Source organism: Sinocyclocheilus anshuiensis, unplaced genomic scaffold (genome assembly GCF_001515605.1).
Source record: "Sinocyclocheilus anshuiensis isolate Anshui unplaced genomic scaffold, SAMN03320099.WGS_v1.1 scaffold270, whole genome shotgun sequence".
Taxonomy (NCBI): Eukaryota; Metazoa; Chordata; class Actinopteri; order Cypriniformes; family Cyprinidae; genus Sinocyclocheilus; species Sinocyclocheilus anshuiensis.
This window is the reverse complement of record NW_015546041.1, coordinates 1-17,079: the sequence shown is the minus strand read 5'-3', so window position 1 is coordinate 17,079 and position 17,079 is coordinate 1. Positions and strand designations below refer to the sequence as shown.

The window sequence follows — 17,079 nt, the reverse complement described above, 5'->3', positions numbered from 1 at the left end:
TATTTACCACAGGTACAGCCTGCTCTGAGCATCGTTATGCACATGCTGCGCACAGACCCCGCAAATAAAACGCGTGATGCAGAAAGCACGTGCATAACAGTCCGAGTGCAGGCTACCGGTGGTCAATAAGAATAAAGCGCAGATATGCTGTTCTGAATGGACGTCGGGAACGGGATATTGTTAGACCGCCCGATCCCGTTCAAATTACAAATCACCAGAGTTACCGACCGATACCGCATTTTATTCGGGAATTTAATCCCGCGGCGCAAAAAATCTGGTCGGGTCCTGCAGTTCCTGCGGGAATGCAGACCTCTACGCCACACTTCTGCTAGAGGGAGCCTTGACCTCCAAGGGCGAGGGGAGATCAGATGACTCATAGGAAAGACAAATGGCATCCACTATCCACCGGCTGAGGGTCTTTCTAGTAACAGAAAGACCTCTCTTGTGGGGACCATAGCACACTAGCAGTTGGTCCGCCCTTCTCCACAGGACGTATGCGTCCAGCGCTAGTTCCGAGCTCCTCTATAGGCTCGAAAGGAGGTTTACAGAGAGCCTCTAGCACCACAGCCAGGCCCCACGGAGGGATGCGAGATTGTACCGAAGGCCTCAGTCTCAACGCACCGTGGAGGAAATGTGTAACTAGGGGGTGTCTGCCCACTGACTGGCCACCGAGAGGGGCGTGGTAGGCCGCAATGGCGTGGGTCAACCCTGTGGAGAATTGGGCCTGCAGTAACTCCAGCACTGTTCCAACTGGGCAGTTAACTGGGTCAAGCTGGAGGTCTCCGCACCAAGTGAAAAGTTTCCACTTCAAGGCATACAGTTTCCTCATTGAGGGAGCTCTGGATTGGAGGTTCTGGACCTCGGTTGAGAGACCGGAAGCTGTGAGTTAACTCCGGGCGGGGGTGAACTATGGTGCTGCCCGCAAGAGAGAGAAGGTCCCTCCTGATGGGAATCTCCCATGGAGAGCCATCGAGAAGGGACACCAGGTCCGAGAACCATACTCAGCCCAGCCAGAACAGGGCGACTAGCAGTTGACAGACCCCGTCCCGGCGAACTCTCTCCAGAACTCCCGGGAGCAGAGCGATCGGGGGAAAGGCATACAGACGAAGCCTTGGCCAAGTCTGTACCATAACGTCCAGTCCGAGAGGAGCTGAATGAGTCAGAGAGAACCAGAGGGGACAGTGCGATGTCTCCTGAGTCACAAACAGGTCCACCTGAGCCTGGCCAAAAACTCTCCATATCTGCTTCACCACCTTGGGGTGAAGCCTCCATTCCCCGGGCCTTGGCCCCTGCCTCGACAGGATGTCTGCTCCCATATTGAGATGCCCAAGGATATGAACTGCTCTCAGCGAGAGGAGTTTCCCCGGGGAACACACAAGGATCTGGTGCGCCAGCCTGTAAAGGGGGCATGAACGCAGACCTCCCTGGTGGTTGATGTAAGAGACCACCGCTGTGTTGTCAGTGCGCACCAACACATGGCAATCTCTTAGGGAGAAAGTGTTTTAATGCTAGAAACACGACCAGCATCTCCAGGCAGTTGATGTGCCACATGAGATGGCGACTGCTCCACAGACCGTGGGCCAAGCGGCCACTCATGACCGCTCCCCAACTGGTGAGAGACGCATTTGTCACTAGCGTTACGCGGCGACAAGGAGCTCCCAGCACCGGGTCCTGAGACAAGAACTAAGGTTTCCTCCACATTTCTAAGGCACGAAGGCATCGCTGTTTACCCGCAGCGGCTTGGAGGGCAATGCCGGAGACTTCAGGGACAATGCCGCGCCCGGGGACAGATAGCTCGCAAGCGTCTGCTCAACCCGGGGCATCGCCCTGTAACCGTGATCACTCAGCCCCGCCATGTTGGCATAGTGACTGGAGGCGGGATTGAAGATATGGGCCGAGAAGGGTCTCGCCCACGACCTTGACACCTCGGTGAGGAGGTCGGGGAGGAAAGGAAGTTCTCCAGCATGGAGGTGGCGGCTTACTCAGCAGAAAGCGTTCATCGAGCTTGCATTTCTGTGGTTCAGCCTGTTTCTCAGCGGGCCATTCGATGTTTAGCTTGGCCACAGTGCGAGTAACCACCTCCAATAGCTCCTCATACTGGGGTGATTGAAGGGGTGAGTCCTCATCGACGCCCTCCACGTCAACCTCCTCGGAGGAAGACAGACAGAGCGTCAAGCACTCTCCCCAGGGGGAAGAAACCGCAGAGCGGGCTTCCGATCCCAGAGAGTGGGCGCTAGATCTGGTGGGTGAGGAAGAAGAAAGGGACTCGCCCGTCTCCATTTGGCAATCTCTTAGGGAGAAAGTGTTTTAATGCTAGAAACACGACCAGCATCTCCAGGCAGTTGATGTGCCACATGAGATGGCGACTGCTCCACAGACCGTGGGCCAAGCGGCCACTCATGACCGCTCCCCAACTGGTGAGAGACGCATTTGTCACTAGCGTTACGCGGCGACAAGGAGCTCCCAGCACCGGGTCCTGAGACAAGAACTAAGGTTTCCTCCACATTTCTAAGGCACGAAGGCATCGCTGTTTACCCGCAGCGGCTTGGAGGGCAATGCCGGAGACTTCAGGGACAATGCCGCGCCCGGGGACAGATAGCTCGCAAGCGTCTGCTCAACCCGGGGCATCGCCCTGTAACCGTGATCACTCAGCCCCGCCATGTTGGCATAGTGACTGGAGGCGGGATTGAAGATATGGGCCGAGAAGGGTCTCGCCCACGACCTTGACACCTCGGTGAGGAGGTCGGGGAGGAAAGGAAGTTCTCCAGCATGGAGGTGGCGGCTTACTCAGCAGAAAGCGTTCATCGAGCTTGCATTTCTGTGGTTCAGCCTGTTTCTCAGCGGGCCATTCGATGTTTAGCTTGGCCACAGTGCGAGTAACCACCTCCAATAGCTCCTCATACTGGGGTGATTGAAGGGGTGAGTCCTCATCGACGCCCTCCACGTCAACCTCCTCGGAGGAAGACAGACAGAGCGTCAAGCACTCTCCCCAGGGGGAAGAAACCGCAGAGCGGGCTTCCGATCCCAGAGAGTGGGCGCTAGATCTGGTGGGTGAGGAAGAAGAAAGGGACTCGCCCGTCTCCATTCCCTCCACCAGATCCATCTGTGATCCCCACGAGTGCAGCCGCCACTCTGCCTCAGCGAAAGAAGGGCCAGCACCGCGAGGAACGCTGGTGAAAGCTCCCTCCTCAAAGAGAGCCTTCCGGGAGAGAAGCGTACGCAGCGGCAGACGCTTCCTCGAAAGCTGACTCTGCGTGCTTCGCTCCCAAGCAGACAATGCACAGACTGTGTGTATCCCCACCCGTAATGTAGCGCGGGTAGGGAGGAACACACAGCCTGAAAGGCTGTCTGCTCAAGTGTTTTGGCTTATCACTCAACTTTGGCATGGTTTATAGTGAGGGACAGACAACACTAAATAAGACTCACAAACGAATAGAGACTGACACACACACAGAGCGCTTGCTGAATGACAGAAAGCTGCCTCTGTATCCACCGCTTTTAAGCTGTGATGTCTCGCCCATCCATTGGACTGATTACACACGTGATTCAGAGCGTGGTCACGCTGAAAGCATTCCCATAGCGTTTTGACGCAGCTCGAGTTCCTGAAGGGGAACTAAACTTTCATGATGGCATTCTTTTTCCCTTCTTTTCTTTTCTGCTCTTTTTTTCTCTCGCTTCTTCCCATGGAGATCTTGCAGGTGGGATCACTTAATATTAATGGGATGAGGGATGAGAGATGGGAGGAAAAATGGGGTACTTTCAGAAATTATAAGTTTGAAGGATTTGAGTGTTACATTCTTACAAGAGACCCACAGTACTTATAGTAATGAAGTTGATTGGGATTTATGGTTATTTATGGTTAATCTTTCTGACCCAACATTAGGAGCATAAACATTCACAAAAAAAAATTTAAAATAACTGATTTCAGCATTAACTATTAAAAGCCTTCCTGGCTAACTTCATGTATTAATTCAATTTTAACTTTGATATTAGGGGAGAAAAGATCTGCTACCCCGGCACTTAAATTACTTCCATGACTCAAAACATACTCACCTTTCCACCATACATCTCCTTTCATCCAGGTGGATGCTGCACACTGGTGGTGGTTGAGGAGAGACCTCCCCCCATATGATTGTAAAGCGCTTTGGGTGTACAGCAATACACAATAAAGCGCTATACAAATGCATCATTCATTCATTCATTCATTCATAATGCGAAACTCAAAACAGACACTAGTCATTCTAAGCTTTTGAGATATATGTAAGGTTTTGGATAGTAATGGCTTAAGTGTTACTACATCCTTCTGAAGAAATTACTAATTATTTGGATCAGTATTCTAAAGTGAAGATCACGGTAACCCACTAGTGATGTAAGTGTTACCAAATCTAGCAAAATGAATTACTAACCAGAATCTTACAAGAACCTCAAAAGTTTACAATGATTTCAGTAATTACTAGGTAGTTATCATGATCTTCACTTTAGAATACTGATCCAAAAATTAGTAATTCCTTTAGAAGGATGTAGTACCACCTGAATAATTACTAACCAATACTTTACAAAACCCCCAAAGCACAATATAAGCACTAGAGTGCTTATATTGCATTACTCGTGTGTTCTTCTGTAGTTATTCATTAATGATGCAACAGTATTCTAAAGTGTTACCAGCTAATGCTCATCCCATTCACACACAATGGAAGAAAAACACATGGAGCATGAATGTCTGAAGCTCGACACTAAACCAAAACCAAACTAGATTGAAGTGCTCCGCACACAGAGCAACTCACGTACATGGAGGAGCGCACAACCCGAGTGAACGAAACCGAACAATCACACAAAGACAAGACAATAGGAATGTCAGAACTCTGTCACCAAGCCAAGAATAAAACCTGACTGAAGTATTTAGAAATGGGATATGCGTTAAAATGAAATGTAGACTGTGTAGACTTGTTCAAAATTCAAGCTGTTCAAATTAATAAGAAAATCCTATAAGCATACAGAATGTTAATATGTTGTTTAAAGAAACTTATGTATATAAATTATATTTTTGACATATATGGCCTTAACATGCAGTATCATATAAAAGTTTGTCATATAAATATTTTTAATCCAAACTTCCCACAGTAGTGCACTGAAAACTATTTATAATAGTTTATAATAATTTATAATAGTTAATCTCTACATATTCTCTCCAGCACTCTAACCTTAACCAATAGAGAAGTATTTCCATTGGCTGCAGTCTGCAGGTATTATGGCCAGTCACAAAAGGCAACTTTTTGCAGCTAACCAGACACAAATATGGCCCCCTCCCCCCATTTCCAGCCCTGTGCACACACAGCACTACAGAAAAACAGACAGAGTTGTGTTTAAACATAAGATTACATACACCTTGCAGAATCTGAAAATTTAAATATTTTAAACTACATAAGAGGGATCATGAAAACTGCATGTTTTTTTCATGCCTCAACTAAGCTACTTCACTTAACTCTTTCCCCACCATTGACGAGTTATCTCGTCTTTTAGAATAAAGCGCTTCCCCGCCAAAGACAAGTTTTTATGGCTTTTCGTGTTTTCACTGTTATACACTCGGGGGTGCTATTACACATCTTCTGAACAAGTACAAAACCTCCTGAACAAAAAACACATGTGAACAGGACGGAGAAACGAGTGATCTCTTATGTAAACAGATGCATATGAAAAATAATGCCATCATCAGCAATAGACAGCATATAAATGAAAACTGCATAATGTTACGGAGTGAATGTTGTTCCAGGAAGTGGTATATGTCTGTGCACGCTTTGGAGGGGTTGATGGAAGCGATTTACTGGATTTATGCTTTGATAATCGCACTGAATATTATCCAGATGTAGTTTTTGATAAAAATGTGATTTTCTCACCTTTTTGCTCAAAATTATGCATTTTTATGAAACCCACACTGTAAACCCGAACAGTACTACTGACATTAAAAATTTGAGTACAATACAATTAAAATATGTGAAATAGTTAATGCTACTTTAAACAATAACATTTTCTGAACGAGCAGTTTACTTTTATTTTTGTGGGGCTCATTATTTTTGAGTAAACATCACTACTTCACTGAATATTTTTAAGTATACTGACTGCGCGGCGTAAATTACGTCATCTACGTCACGTCGTTGTGACGTTACTCTGATAGACGTTGGAGGAATCCATTCAACATGGCGGACACTCGAGAGCGGCAGAATTCAACGCATGGAATAACTTGTAAGTAATCTAAACGTGTCAAAGTTTTCTAAGTTGTTTTTTGTTATGTTTTTTGTATGTTATGTTGTTATGTTAGAAAATGTTGAATCTTGGGGATGCGCTGTTTTTATGAAGCATCGTGAAGCACAGCAGTCGCCTAGTGCTAGCGCGCTTTTTTTGAATGCTATTTTAGCGTCACTGCTTCGTGTTATATTAACGTCAAGCAAGCAGGGCAATAATGTTAAAGTTAGCTGGGAACTCTTTTCAGTTAACGTTAACTGCATTTTTACGCTTTGAAAGTGTGTTGCTGTTGTTTATGGTAAACGCCCTGATATGGTAAATGTGCTTTTTTTCCCCCTGCATGCACGTGAATGGCTAGCAGTAAGTTAATGTCAATGATTAACGCTAACGTTACACCGACGGGAAGTTAACAAGACATTAGATTCAGTTAAATAATAAAATCTGACTGACTGAAAATACTTTTTTGTGGGGCTCATTATTTTTGAGTAAACATCACTACTTCACTGAATATTTTTAAGTATACTGACTGCGCGGCGTAAATTACGTCATCTACGTCACGTTGTTGTGACATTGCTCTGATAGACGTTGGAGGAATCCATTCAACATGGCGGACACTCGAGAGCGGCAGGATTCAACGCATGGAATAACTTGTAAGTAATCTAAACGTGTCAAAGTTTTCTAAGTTGTTTTTTGTATGGTATGTTGTTATGTTAGAAAATGTTGAATCTTTGGGATGCGCTGTTTTTATGAAGCATCGTGAAGCGCGGCAGTCGCCTAGTGCTAGCGCGCTTTTTTTGAATGCTATTTTAGCGTCACTGCTTCGTGTTATATTAACGTCAAGCAAGCAGGGCAATAATGTTAAAGTTAGCTGGGAACTCTTTTCAGTTAACGTTAACTGCATTTTTACGCTTTGAAAGTGTGTTGCTGTTGTTTATGGTAAACGCCCTGATATGGTAAATGTGCTTTTTTTCCCCCTGCATGCACGTGAATGGCTAGCAGTAAGTTAATGTCAATGATTAACGCTAACGTTACACCGACGGGAAGTTAACAAGACATTCGATTCAGTTAAATATTAAAATCTGACTGACTGAAAATACTATAATATACTAATACTGTAATACTGATGTACAAATACTGGAAATATAATAAATGAATATTTTCTTCACTTGCAGTGTGAACTGGTTGCTTGCTGAGATTGATGCTTGCTGAACAAAGCCTCAACAAACAGCCTCAACAATCGAGGTAATGTTAACTTAAATGGAGCGGAAATGCAAATTGTGTCCTGTCTCCTCAGACACCAGGGCAGAGTTATTTAGTCACTAACCTTCACAGCACAGCAATTATTCACGGATTAGCCCTTTGCCTTGTTTATATGACACTTGTATTTTAACATTTCAGTCATTTAATGCACTGAAAATTCATTTATCACGAAGTCACAAAGCCACACATAGAACTGGTGCAAGTGAAGGAGCACAAGCAGAACATGCAGTTTTTTTCTTGTCGCTTGTGTGACTTTAAACAGCCTTTCTCAGAGGCAACAATGTTCACTCCAGGTAAGTTAAAGATTAACTTGGTCCAAATAAGGTTCTGCTATGGACTGCTGTGTAAAGCTGTTTCAGCAGTAACTACAGCAGTCTCTTTCGTCATTTTATTCAAAATAAAATAAAGTTGGCTTACTTGGCCTAATTTTCACTTGTTTTTGAAGGATTTCCATGATGCCAACATGAAGCGCACTTTAGCCCTTCGTGCAATCCCAGTATACTTGCGTGAGTAGGACCCACAGGTCTTTAAGACGTGGAATGTAAGTATTCAGTTCATACACATATCTGCTAGTATCAGGCTGCTAAAATCCAAGATTGTTCCTCTTTGTTAATTGTTTATTATTATTATTATTGGTATAAACTCTAGCAGTGCTCTAGTAATTATGTAATAGACTCCAGCTGCCACTTACCTATACAGTACCAATGAAAAGTTTGAAAACCTTACAATTAATGTTTTTTTGAAAATGTATTAATGTTTTTGAAAAAAAAAAGTATCTTAGGCTCAACAAGGCTGCATTTAAATAACCAAAAATAAAGTAAAAAAAAATATTTTAATTTATTTTATAATGTAATTTATTCTTGTGATCAAAGCTACATTTTCAGCATCATTACTCCAGTCTTTGGTGTCACATGGTCCTTCAGAAATCAGTCTACTTAAAAGGATAGTTCACCTAAAATAAACATTTTCATCATTTATTCACCCTCAAGTTGTCATAAACCTGTACGAGTTTCTTGTGTGACACACACACACACACAAAGATATTTTGAAGAATGTTGTTAACCAAACAATTTTGGTTCCCCATAGATCCCATATTATGAAAAAAAATAATACTATTGAAGAAGTCAATGGGGACCCATAAAATGTTACCAACATTCTTCAAAATATATTTTGTGTTCAGCAGAACAAAGAAACTCATACAGATTTAGAACAGTGTAGAACAGAAGTGTGAGATTTTTGGTGAACTATCCCTGTAAGAAAGATGTTTTAATATTGTCAATGTTGAAAAAGGGCTAGGGTTAATGTTGATAAAATTGAGATGTGCCTTTATGATAATAAATTATAGTATTTCTGGATGTTTTTGTAAGTCTTCAATGGGATAGACTTGATGTCTTTTTTTTATGTCTTTTATATATGACCTATACCTTTTTTTGTTATAATTTATTATATTGTTTTATTTTCTTTTCAATGTCACTTTCAGTTTGATGCAGTTTTTTGTGTTTGTGTGTGTTATAGAATTTCTATGAAATTAAGTATTTTTGCATCAAAATAATTGAGTCTGGATAAATTAAAAACATTACTTAGGGTAAACAGTACTTTTAAGTATAGTGTACTCAAATATTAAATAAAATTAAAGAGAAACATTTAAGTTTGGATTAATTGTAATTTATAAATATTGTTTACTTAAAAATTTTGAGTTGGTTCACTTAAAATTTATTAGGTAATCAGTGTCCACAAAAATTTTGAGTATTCTGAACTTATCGGGTTTACAGTGTAACTATATTCAAGTGTTGATAAAAAAAAAAATGCTTTAAGCTAGAATAAAACAGATTTTTTTGTTTAAAGGTAGAGTCTCTGATATTTATTTTGGTGTATTGCATATTCAAATATTCATACAGAAAAATATACTGGAGGTCATCAAATTTTAGTGAAAATCATCAAAATCGCTGGCGGTGGCTGGCAACTTTTTTTAAAAATGCTGGCGGGGAAAGAGTTAACAGATGTTTTCATGTAGTCCACATGACAAAATCACTGAATTTTAAAAAATGTCCCTAGTTTGACCTGAGCACTTAAACTGCTCCTTATTCTTCAGAAAAATCCTGCAGGTCGTGCATCTCTGGTTTTACGGCATCCTCTGCATATTTCTTAAAAACCATCACACATCAAATAGACATGTATGTGTGTTGGAGCCATTATTTATTTGTTATTTAGGTTATAAGAGTACTAAAATATATTTTGGTATATAAGGTTTTTTTTTTTGTAGATACTTTTATTTTGATAGACCGTGAGAAGGCAGTGAAGTTAAAGATGGCCGCCTCACCTTTTTGTCAGAGAACAAAGAACAAAGAAGCACCTTACCAACCTACTAGGCATATAAGTTCTTTAAGGCTATTTGCTTTTCTATTTTATTTGATTAATTTGATCTTGAGTTTGTATCCTTTCAACCCTGCTCTAACCTTTGTATGGACTACTGGAATCCATTTAGGAATATTGTTTGTTTGATCCATCCATCCTGCCCTGCCTGCCTGCTACCTGCCTACCTTGCTCACGTCTTTCCATCCTGCTCATCTCATCCTTAAAAGGTACAACTTAAGTTTATTTAGATAGTAATTTAAAGAGTGTCGGCGAAGTATGTTGGGAGCTGCTTAAAATTTGCCATTACAATGTGCTATTTGGGAATGGAGATTTGTCAAACATACACCACAACAATGCTTTTTGATAAAGAAAAAGAATGGCAATGAAAACACCAAGACTTTAAAAGCAGTATGCTGCTTTATTATAAGCAAAATCCAAATGATATATGCTATAAAGTAAAATATGTGGAAAAAAATCTTAAATTTACATCCCAGATGCACGAGTACAGAATGCAGAGCTTTTTATGACTTGTGAATCAAACACTTTAGTAGACTTTGGATACACTATGACAACATCTATAACCACATGTACAATAATATATGCTAAGCACCCATTTTTTTTCCACAGTAAAAATTTCCCAAAACCATATTGAAAGATTTGCAATTGGGTTGAGATTTTAAGAAGAAATTTCATGAGATTAAAAATAGGATTCTGTCAGTTTCTTTTAATAATAAACACCAAGTTTCAATAATATCATAAAGAATAGTGTTGTAATTTGTGGTTACATTGACTAGAACTGAAAATTTTCCTATCTATTTTAAACAGTTTTAGTCTAATTTTAAGCAATGCATGCAGATATCTAAATAATCACTTGAGAAGTTATAATTAAGATATTTAACTGAAGCACTTGGTGATACTTGTAGTTAAACCATCCTGTTATGTTTTCATGATTGTGCAGGTGGCAGCGGGACTTCAGTTGGAGGGTTTGGTTTATTAGAAATCTTCAAATCACGGCAGAACAACACTGGTTCTTGACCGAGACTCAGTCTGTACTGCCACAGATATAAAGACTCATTTGGCTTCAGCTCAAGTGTGAGTTGTTCTTCCACTTCAGTTGCTTCGTTCCAGCTTTCGGTTTCAGTGCTGACGTGTGAACCTCCATATTCTGCAGAAAAGGAGAACTGACACTTCGCAATTAACGTTGAAAGGTCTCCAGATTCAATCGAGGATGACATGGCTACCTTCCAGTTGTGTGTGATTTGGGACATCTTCTCCTTATTATATCCAACCTTTTTATTGATTCTCTTTTGCCATGTCACTGGTGTCGTGCTGTCATTAGTTATAGTTTTAATGTTCTCCCAAATGCCAAATGCTGGGCCTTTAGTTACTGACAACCCACCGGGAAGGAAGTTAAGAACATCGGGATGAACAGAATAGACACCAAAGCACTGCTCTTTGCTGATGTCATTACTGCCGCAGAACTCAACTCCCCAATCTGAGACTGGCTTGAGGAAGAAGCAACGGTTTGGCATGCCCCAATAATAGAGACCATTGCTGCAGTTGGGATGCAGCTTGTGTTCTTCCCCTTTTGTGTCTTGATGCAAGTCTGTTGTTATTCGATAAGTGCCCTTTTCTTGGAAGATGATGTAATAACAAGAGCCAAAGGTTGAAAAATAGTGGTCTCCACCCTGGCAGTTGGGATGAAGGCTGTAAACTTTAGCATCGCTGTCTCTTGTCAGGTTGTTGACTCTGCGGAATGATTTGCCCTTGATGATGAAAAAGGAGCCGTCTCCACTACCAAGGTAATGGTCTCCATTTTGGCAGGCAGGATGCAGACTGAAAATAGAGATGTCTAAACCTTCTTTTACATCAATTGTCTGCATATAGCAGCCGAGATCAGAACGAATTATATAATGGTATTTGCCCTCTGCACAGAAGTCAGTGCCTTTTGCTTTGCTCTTGGGAATAATGCCTTTCATCATGTCTGAACCTGCAACACAGAATAAGACAAGCATTCAGTCTCCACACAAAAGGAATGCTGTTATTTTAGTCCTTCAATAGATCAAGCCAAAACAGCTTTATATGAGGGAGGAAAAATAAAAGCTAACTGATTATATAAACCTGAGATTTATTTCAATGCATTTAATCATCTAGCGGAAAAGACTACGTTTAAGAAAGACTTTTAAAGAAAACTAACTGTGATGTTTGGTATTTGTTTGATTTGGTCTTTGAGTTTGTTTTTCAGTGTATCCACATCTGTTTCCTGAGTTTGCATTTGTTTCCTCGGTTACTCATTGTTTGATGACGACATGCACCTGTTTCTCTTTTCCATTCATTAGTCTGCCTTTGTATATATAGCCCTGTGTTTGTTCCGTTTATAGTCTGATCTCATCATTACAAAGTGGTTGTTCTGTTTGCTGTGGTTTTTGTATTTGATATTCTGAAAAGCGTTATTTTGAATTTGCTTTCATTAAAGTATACTTCTTGTGTATAGGTCCAGCCTTCATTTTCATTCTCTGCATCAACCAGCCAATACACTAATGATAACCAATTAATTTTATAGAGGTCAATAAAATATATATGATAAGATATATGTTTTGTTCTGAATTTGATTCTAGCCTGTAGCCAGTTGTGGAGATATGAGGAAAATACATCAGTGTTTATGATACCACCACCAAGGTTTAAATGGGAGTGTGTTTGAGCACACCTGAGTAGTGGGAGGAATTTAGGACAACCCTGCCAAATTTGGTGTTTCTAGGACTTACCACTTTTTCATTTAAAGCAGATAAGATAGGAATAACTAAAAGACAACCATAAACTAATATTAGGTGAACATTCTGTGTTTGCCGAGTCTGTCAGCCATTTTGAGTTGATAGATTCACTTGTCAGATTCACATTCAATTTTGCATATATCATCTAGAGACACACAAGACAAAAAAGTTAGCAAAAAAACAAACAAACAAAGCGAGTGGGCGGGGTGATATGTGTGTGATATGTGTGTGATCATGTGATTGAAGAGGATGCACAAGATATTTTTTACTTCAGCTGGCTTTACAATCAGCCTTCACATTTTAAATAATTCAGATTATGTAAATTAAAATGTTCAATGAATAGGAAAGCCTATTTTCAGACGTACTGTAACCTACCTCATCAGACAATGGTTTATCAGGAAAATTGTACTGGGACCCTGCCACTGACTAATTGCTTCTCCTGAATTTGGAGACCGGTCAGGCAGGTTAAATGTCCTTACGGTCACTGTACATGCCTTTGTAATTAGCAGACCAAAAGCCTATAGCACTATAGAACAACCTTTTGCGAATGACTCACCACTTAAGCACTGTCACCACATAGATGTGACGTACAACACAAATAACAGATAGCTTTTTATATTCTGATTACAAATAAAGGCAATCATATCTTAAATAGCTTTTTAAGGAACTTTCTAAAGTGATGTCAATGATCAATATGAGCAATATAATCAGTCTGATTGGAGTCTGCTAAATGGTAAAATGAAGCTTAATGACTGATTGTAAAGCAAACCCTTCTAAGGAACTTTATAGAAACTTTCTGACATGTTTCACAAACATATGAGCAAGGTTTTTTGTCCAGTATTCTATTAACAAGGCAATTAGTCAAAGCTACTATCTCTTTAGCTGTCTTTTTTATTCTTCTTGTGACCCAAATATTTCACTTACAGTCTTCAATTTTTAATCTATTTGATTAATTACTAGTTAGCATATTTAATAAGTCAGTCCCACTTCATATTAGGTGGCCTTGTACTTACATCAAAAAATAAGTACAATGTACTTATTGTGTTCATATTGTATTGAAAAACACTTTTGCTATTATTGAGGTGGATGCAGGTAAGGTTAGCGATAGGTTTGGTGGTATGAGTAGGTTTAAGGGTGGGTTAAGGTGTAAGGGATGGGTCAACAGTGTAATTATATATGTAATTACAGAATTTAATTACAGATGTAGTTACACTACTGTATTTTTTGTGCATTTTATCAAATTATTAATTTAAATGTAAGTACATAGAAGTTAAAGCCACCTAATATAAAGTGGGACCAATAAGTATGTAATACAAAATAATTTTGACTACAGAATACAGGTGTTTAAATGAACTATGATCCCACAACTGCTCGGTATTAGAAACATACTTACTTGGATGACTGTAGACTGAGACAGATGAGCAGCTTCTCCTTGATCAAGTCTGAGAGATACTTGTCTGACAGATTTCTGTCTTATATAAAGCAGAGGGATGGAAAAACACACCCAAAAGCCTCAAGGCAGACCAATCAGCAACAGGAGTTACCAACAGTCAGTGTAACACTACACTGTTGAATAAAGGTATTTGGCCCTGTTCCAGTTTTCTCTATTTGCGCAGTTTTCTGTAGTATATGCAAAGTTCCTACTACAGATTTTTAGGAGTGAAATGCAAGCACTTTTCCAGCACTTTTCAGCAGTGGTCACCAGTGCATTTCAAGGGGAAAAAAAAACAATTATAAATGTACTTAATAAAAATCATAATAAAATAATAATAAAATTAGCTATTGGTCACATGTTGCAAAGTGCAATACGAATATCAAACCATGGCAAATATAAGTTTGTTTCCATTTGCTCCGACAGCAAAACAAAAACCCATTATTTCATTACATGACTTTCCAAAAGAGGAAAAAAACAAAGATAGGGTGGATTTTTTTATTTCACTCTACAAGGATAGTTTATATAAGGTAGGTACATAGCAAAGGTAACATCATGTCACATTACATAATTTTCCTCTACAATGATTTGTTCCCTTATGTGGCAAATCAATAAGCCCTTCTCCTTAGTTACTGATTATCTCAGCCTATTCCTTCAATAATGTATTATTATTAGTCATTAGTACATCACTAAATAAGGCTAGAACATCTTTGTTCCCTAGCACGTACTCAAAAGTTAGGACTGCAAGAAAAGAAGTGTTAGACATTATTTTGTGATCAACTGATTTTATGATTTATTATGATTAAATGTAAAATTAATTTCACAATGGCTTACTTGTTTAACTTGTTGAACAGGATTTGTTTTCAGGAATGACACAAGTCTTTTCACGTCTCCGAGTTTAGAGCAGTGTGCTCAATAATGTGTCTTTGACCTTCACAGTGTATATTTTGATTATACTGTGTTGTAAATAAAATAGAAAAAACCAAACCCCCCATGCTTTTTATATTTATAGCATATTTATCTCTTTGTGTTTTTTATAAACAATCCATGAAAACCACGAAATCTAGTGCCCCTGAAGTATATATTAATATTTGTGAATTTTTATATTTATTATAAATGTATATTTATGTGCTTTTATTAATAAAAAGCACATTACAAATGCCCACAGAGTGTGGTTCTATTGAGAGCCCACCAGAGGTCAGGAGAAGAAAGGGTTCAGAGAGAGAGGCTCGGGCTGGGTTAGGAAAGAAAAGTATTTCCCAGGCTCGGACCCGAGGGTCCCAAACTGGGTTGTGCAACTGTCCATCTCACCGCTGATCTCCCCCAAATCCCACAAAGACCAAGGCAGGCCACAGTCATTTTATTATTAAGGGCTAAACATGGGGCTGTTGAGGCCAGGGCTGTTAAGTTTAGGTTTGGTTAAGGTTAGGTTTGTCAAGGATAGGGTTAGGGTTAGGTTTAGGGTTAGCTTAGGGTTAGTTTATGGATTATAGAAACCAAAGGTCAGACAAAGTCCAAACTCGGTTACGCACGGTCCTACATTTCCACTGACCGCTTCAAGTCCTATTTCAATCCAGTCCTTCCTCCAAACACCTCTTCACTGTCTTTTCATTAGGATAAGAGATGACAACCACAATCATACATCAGAGAATCATACATCTGTATTAGAGAGAGCATCTCTTGAGTTTTGTTTGATTGTGTTTGTGCTCGACTGTGTCACTTTTTTATCACGCACACGGTTGCACCTCCGTATATAAAATGAGAATAATTATTGTTTATTTTAATAATGTATCATTGTATTTTTATCAAGGAGTATGTGATTTTTTTCCCAGTGCGGCCTAGGTGATTTTGTGCTACAAACATGTACGTCTTTGTGTACAGTATATAAGTAAGTTTGATGACGATGATTTAAATGTGAATGATTTATCATTGTATTTTAATCCAGGGGTACGTGACGTAGGTCTGTGTCGTTCAGGTGTGTGTGTGAGGGGTAAGTTTAGTTGAGGTGTTGTCTCCGGATTACAAACGGTTAAGTGTTTGGAAATGAGATGAAAACATTAAAGAGGTTCTTTGCATAATTTGTGGGTCTGGCCGCTTGTGTATTGTATCTGTGCTGCCCTGTAAAGTTTAAATTCACGTGTGCCCTTGCGTGCATGCCTTGTGTGTGTGTGTGTCTGTCTGTGTGTGTGTGTGTGTGTGTGTGTGTGTGTGTGTGTTTGTTGGCGAGTGCTCGTTTCAAAGGCCCGAGCACAGAATCGCAACACAGTGATGGGGTTCTCCACAAGAGGGCGTTGTTCTGAGGGTTAGTTTTTGGGGCTAGGCAGGGATAAGAGATGACAACCACAATCATACATCAGAGAATCATACATCTGTATTAGAGAGAGCATCTCTTGAGTTTTGTTTGATTGTGTTTGTGCTCGACTGTGTCACTTTTTTATCACGCACACGGTTGCACCTTCGTATATAAAATGAGAATAATTATTTTTTATTTTAATAATGTATCATTGTATTTTTATCAAGGAGTATGTGATTTTTTTCCTAGTGCGGCCTAGGTGATTGTGTGCTACAAACACGTACGTCTTTGTGTACAGTATATATGTAAGTATAATGATGATGATTTAAATGTGAATGATTTATCATTGTATTTTAATCTAGGGGGACCACTAGAGGGAGCCTGAGTATCACTAGTGGTACTCGTACCACACTATGAGAACCATTGCCTTAAGGGCTAGTTTTCACTGTGTTGGCGATGTTTTGAATTATTGATTTTTCTTAAGGGGTTAAAAAAAAGTAGGTTTCTGTGTTGTACAGGTAGAAAAGCCTATTTAAAATTATATGGCGTATCCCACTAAGGGCTAGGTTGAGTGTGGTTGTAATTGACCCTTAAATTTAAAGTTATTAGTGGATGAAACAGGTAGATTTAGAAATTATTTCGGTATCGCATTAAGGGCAAGGTTGAGAATAATTATTGTTTATTTTAGGGTTAGGTTAGGGTTAGGGTTAGGGTTAGGTTAGGGTTAG

At 40.0% G+C, this 17,079-nt stretch overlaps 1 protein-coding gene and 1 long non-coding RNA gene across 2 annotated transcripts; one reads left to right on the top strand and one right to left on the bottom strand.

The window, feature by feature from the left end:
* Positions 1 to 6,827: 6,827 nt before the first annotated feature.
* On the top strand, positions 6,828 to 8,047 carry LOC107698947 (uncharacterized). The gene is made up of 3 exons (XR_001635396.1): positions 6,828 to 6,890; positions 7,413 to 7,482; positions 7,946 to 8,047. It is a non-coding gene; the product is annotated as an uncharacterized LOC107698947 (long non-coding RNA).
* A 2,206-nt stretch (positions 8,048 to 10,253) lies between these two features.
* On the bottom strand, positions 10,254 to 14,083 carry LOC107698945 (uncharacterized). The gene is made up of 2 exons (XM_016500084.1): positions 14,020 to 14,083; positions 10,254 to 11,845 (listed from the first exon to the last, which is right to left on the bottom strand). Exon 2 carries the CDS (start codon positions 11,835 to 11,837, stop codon positions 10,800 to 10,802), a length of 1,038 nt encoding a protein of 345 aa, XP_016355570.1. The 5' UTR covers positions 11,838 to 11,845; positions 14,020 to 14,083; the 3' UTR covers positions 10,254 to 10,799.
* Positions 14,084 to 17,079: the final 2,996 nt, after the last annotated feature.

Excerpts from the sequence above, each read along its gene's own strand:
- LOC107698945 (XM_016500084.1), bottom strand. The coding sequence starts at position 11,837 with ATGATGAAAGGCATTATTCCCAAGAGCAAAGCAAAAGGCACTGACTTC.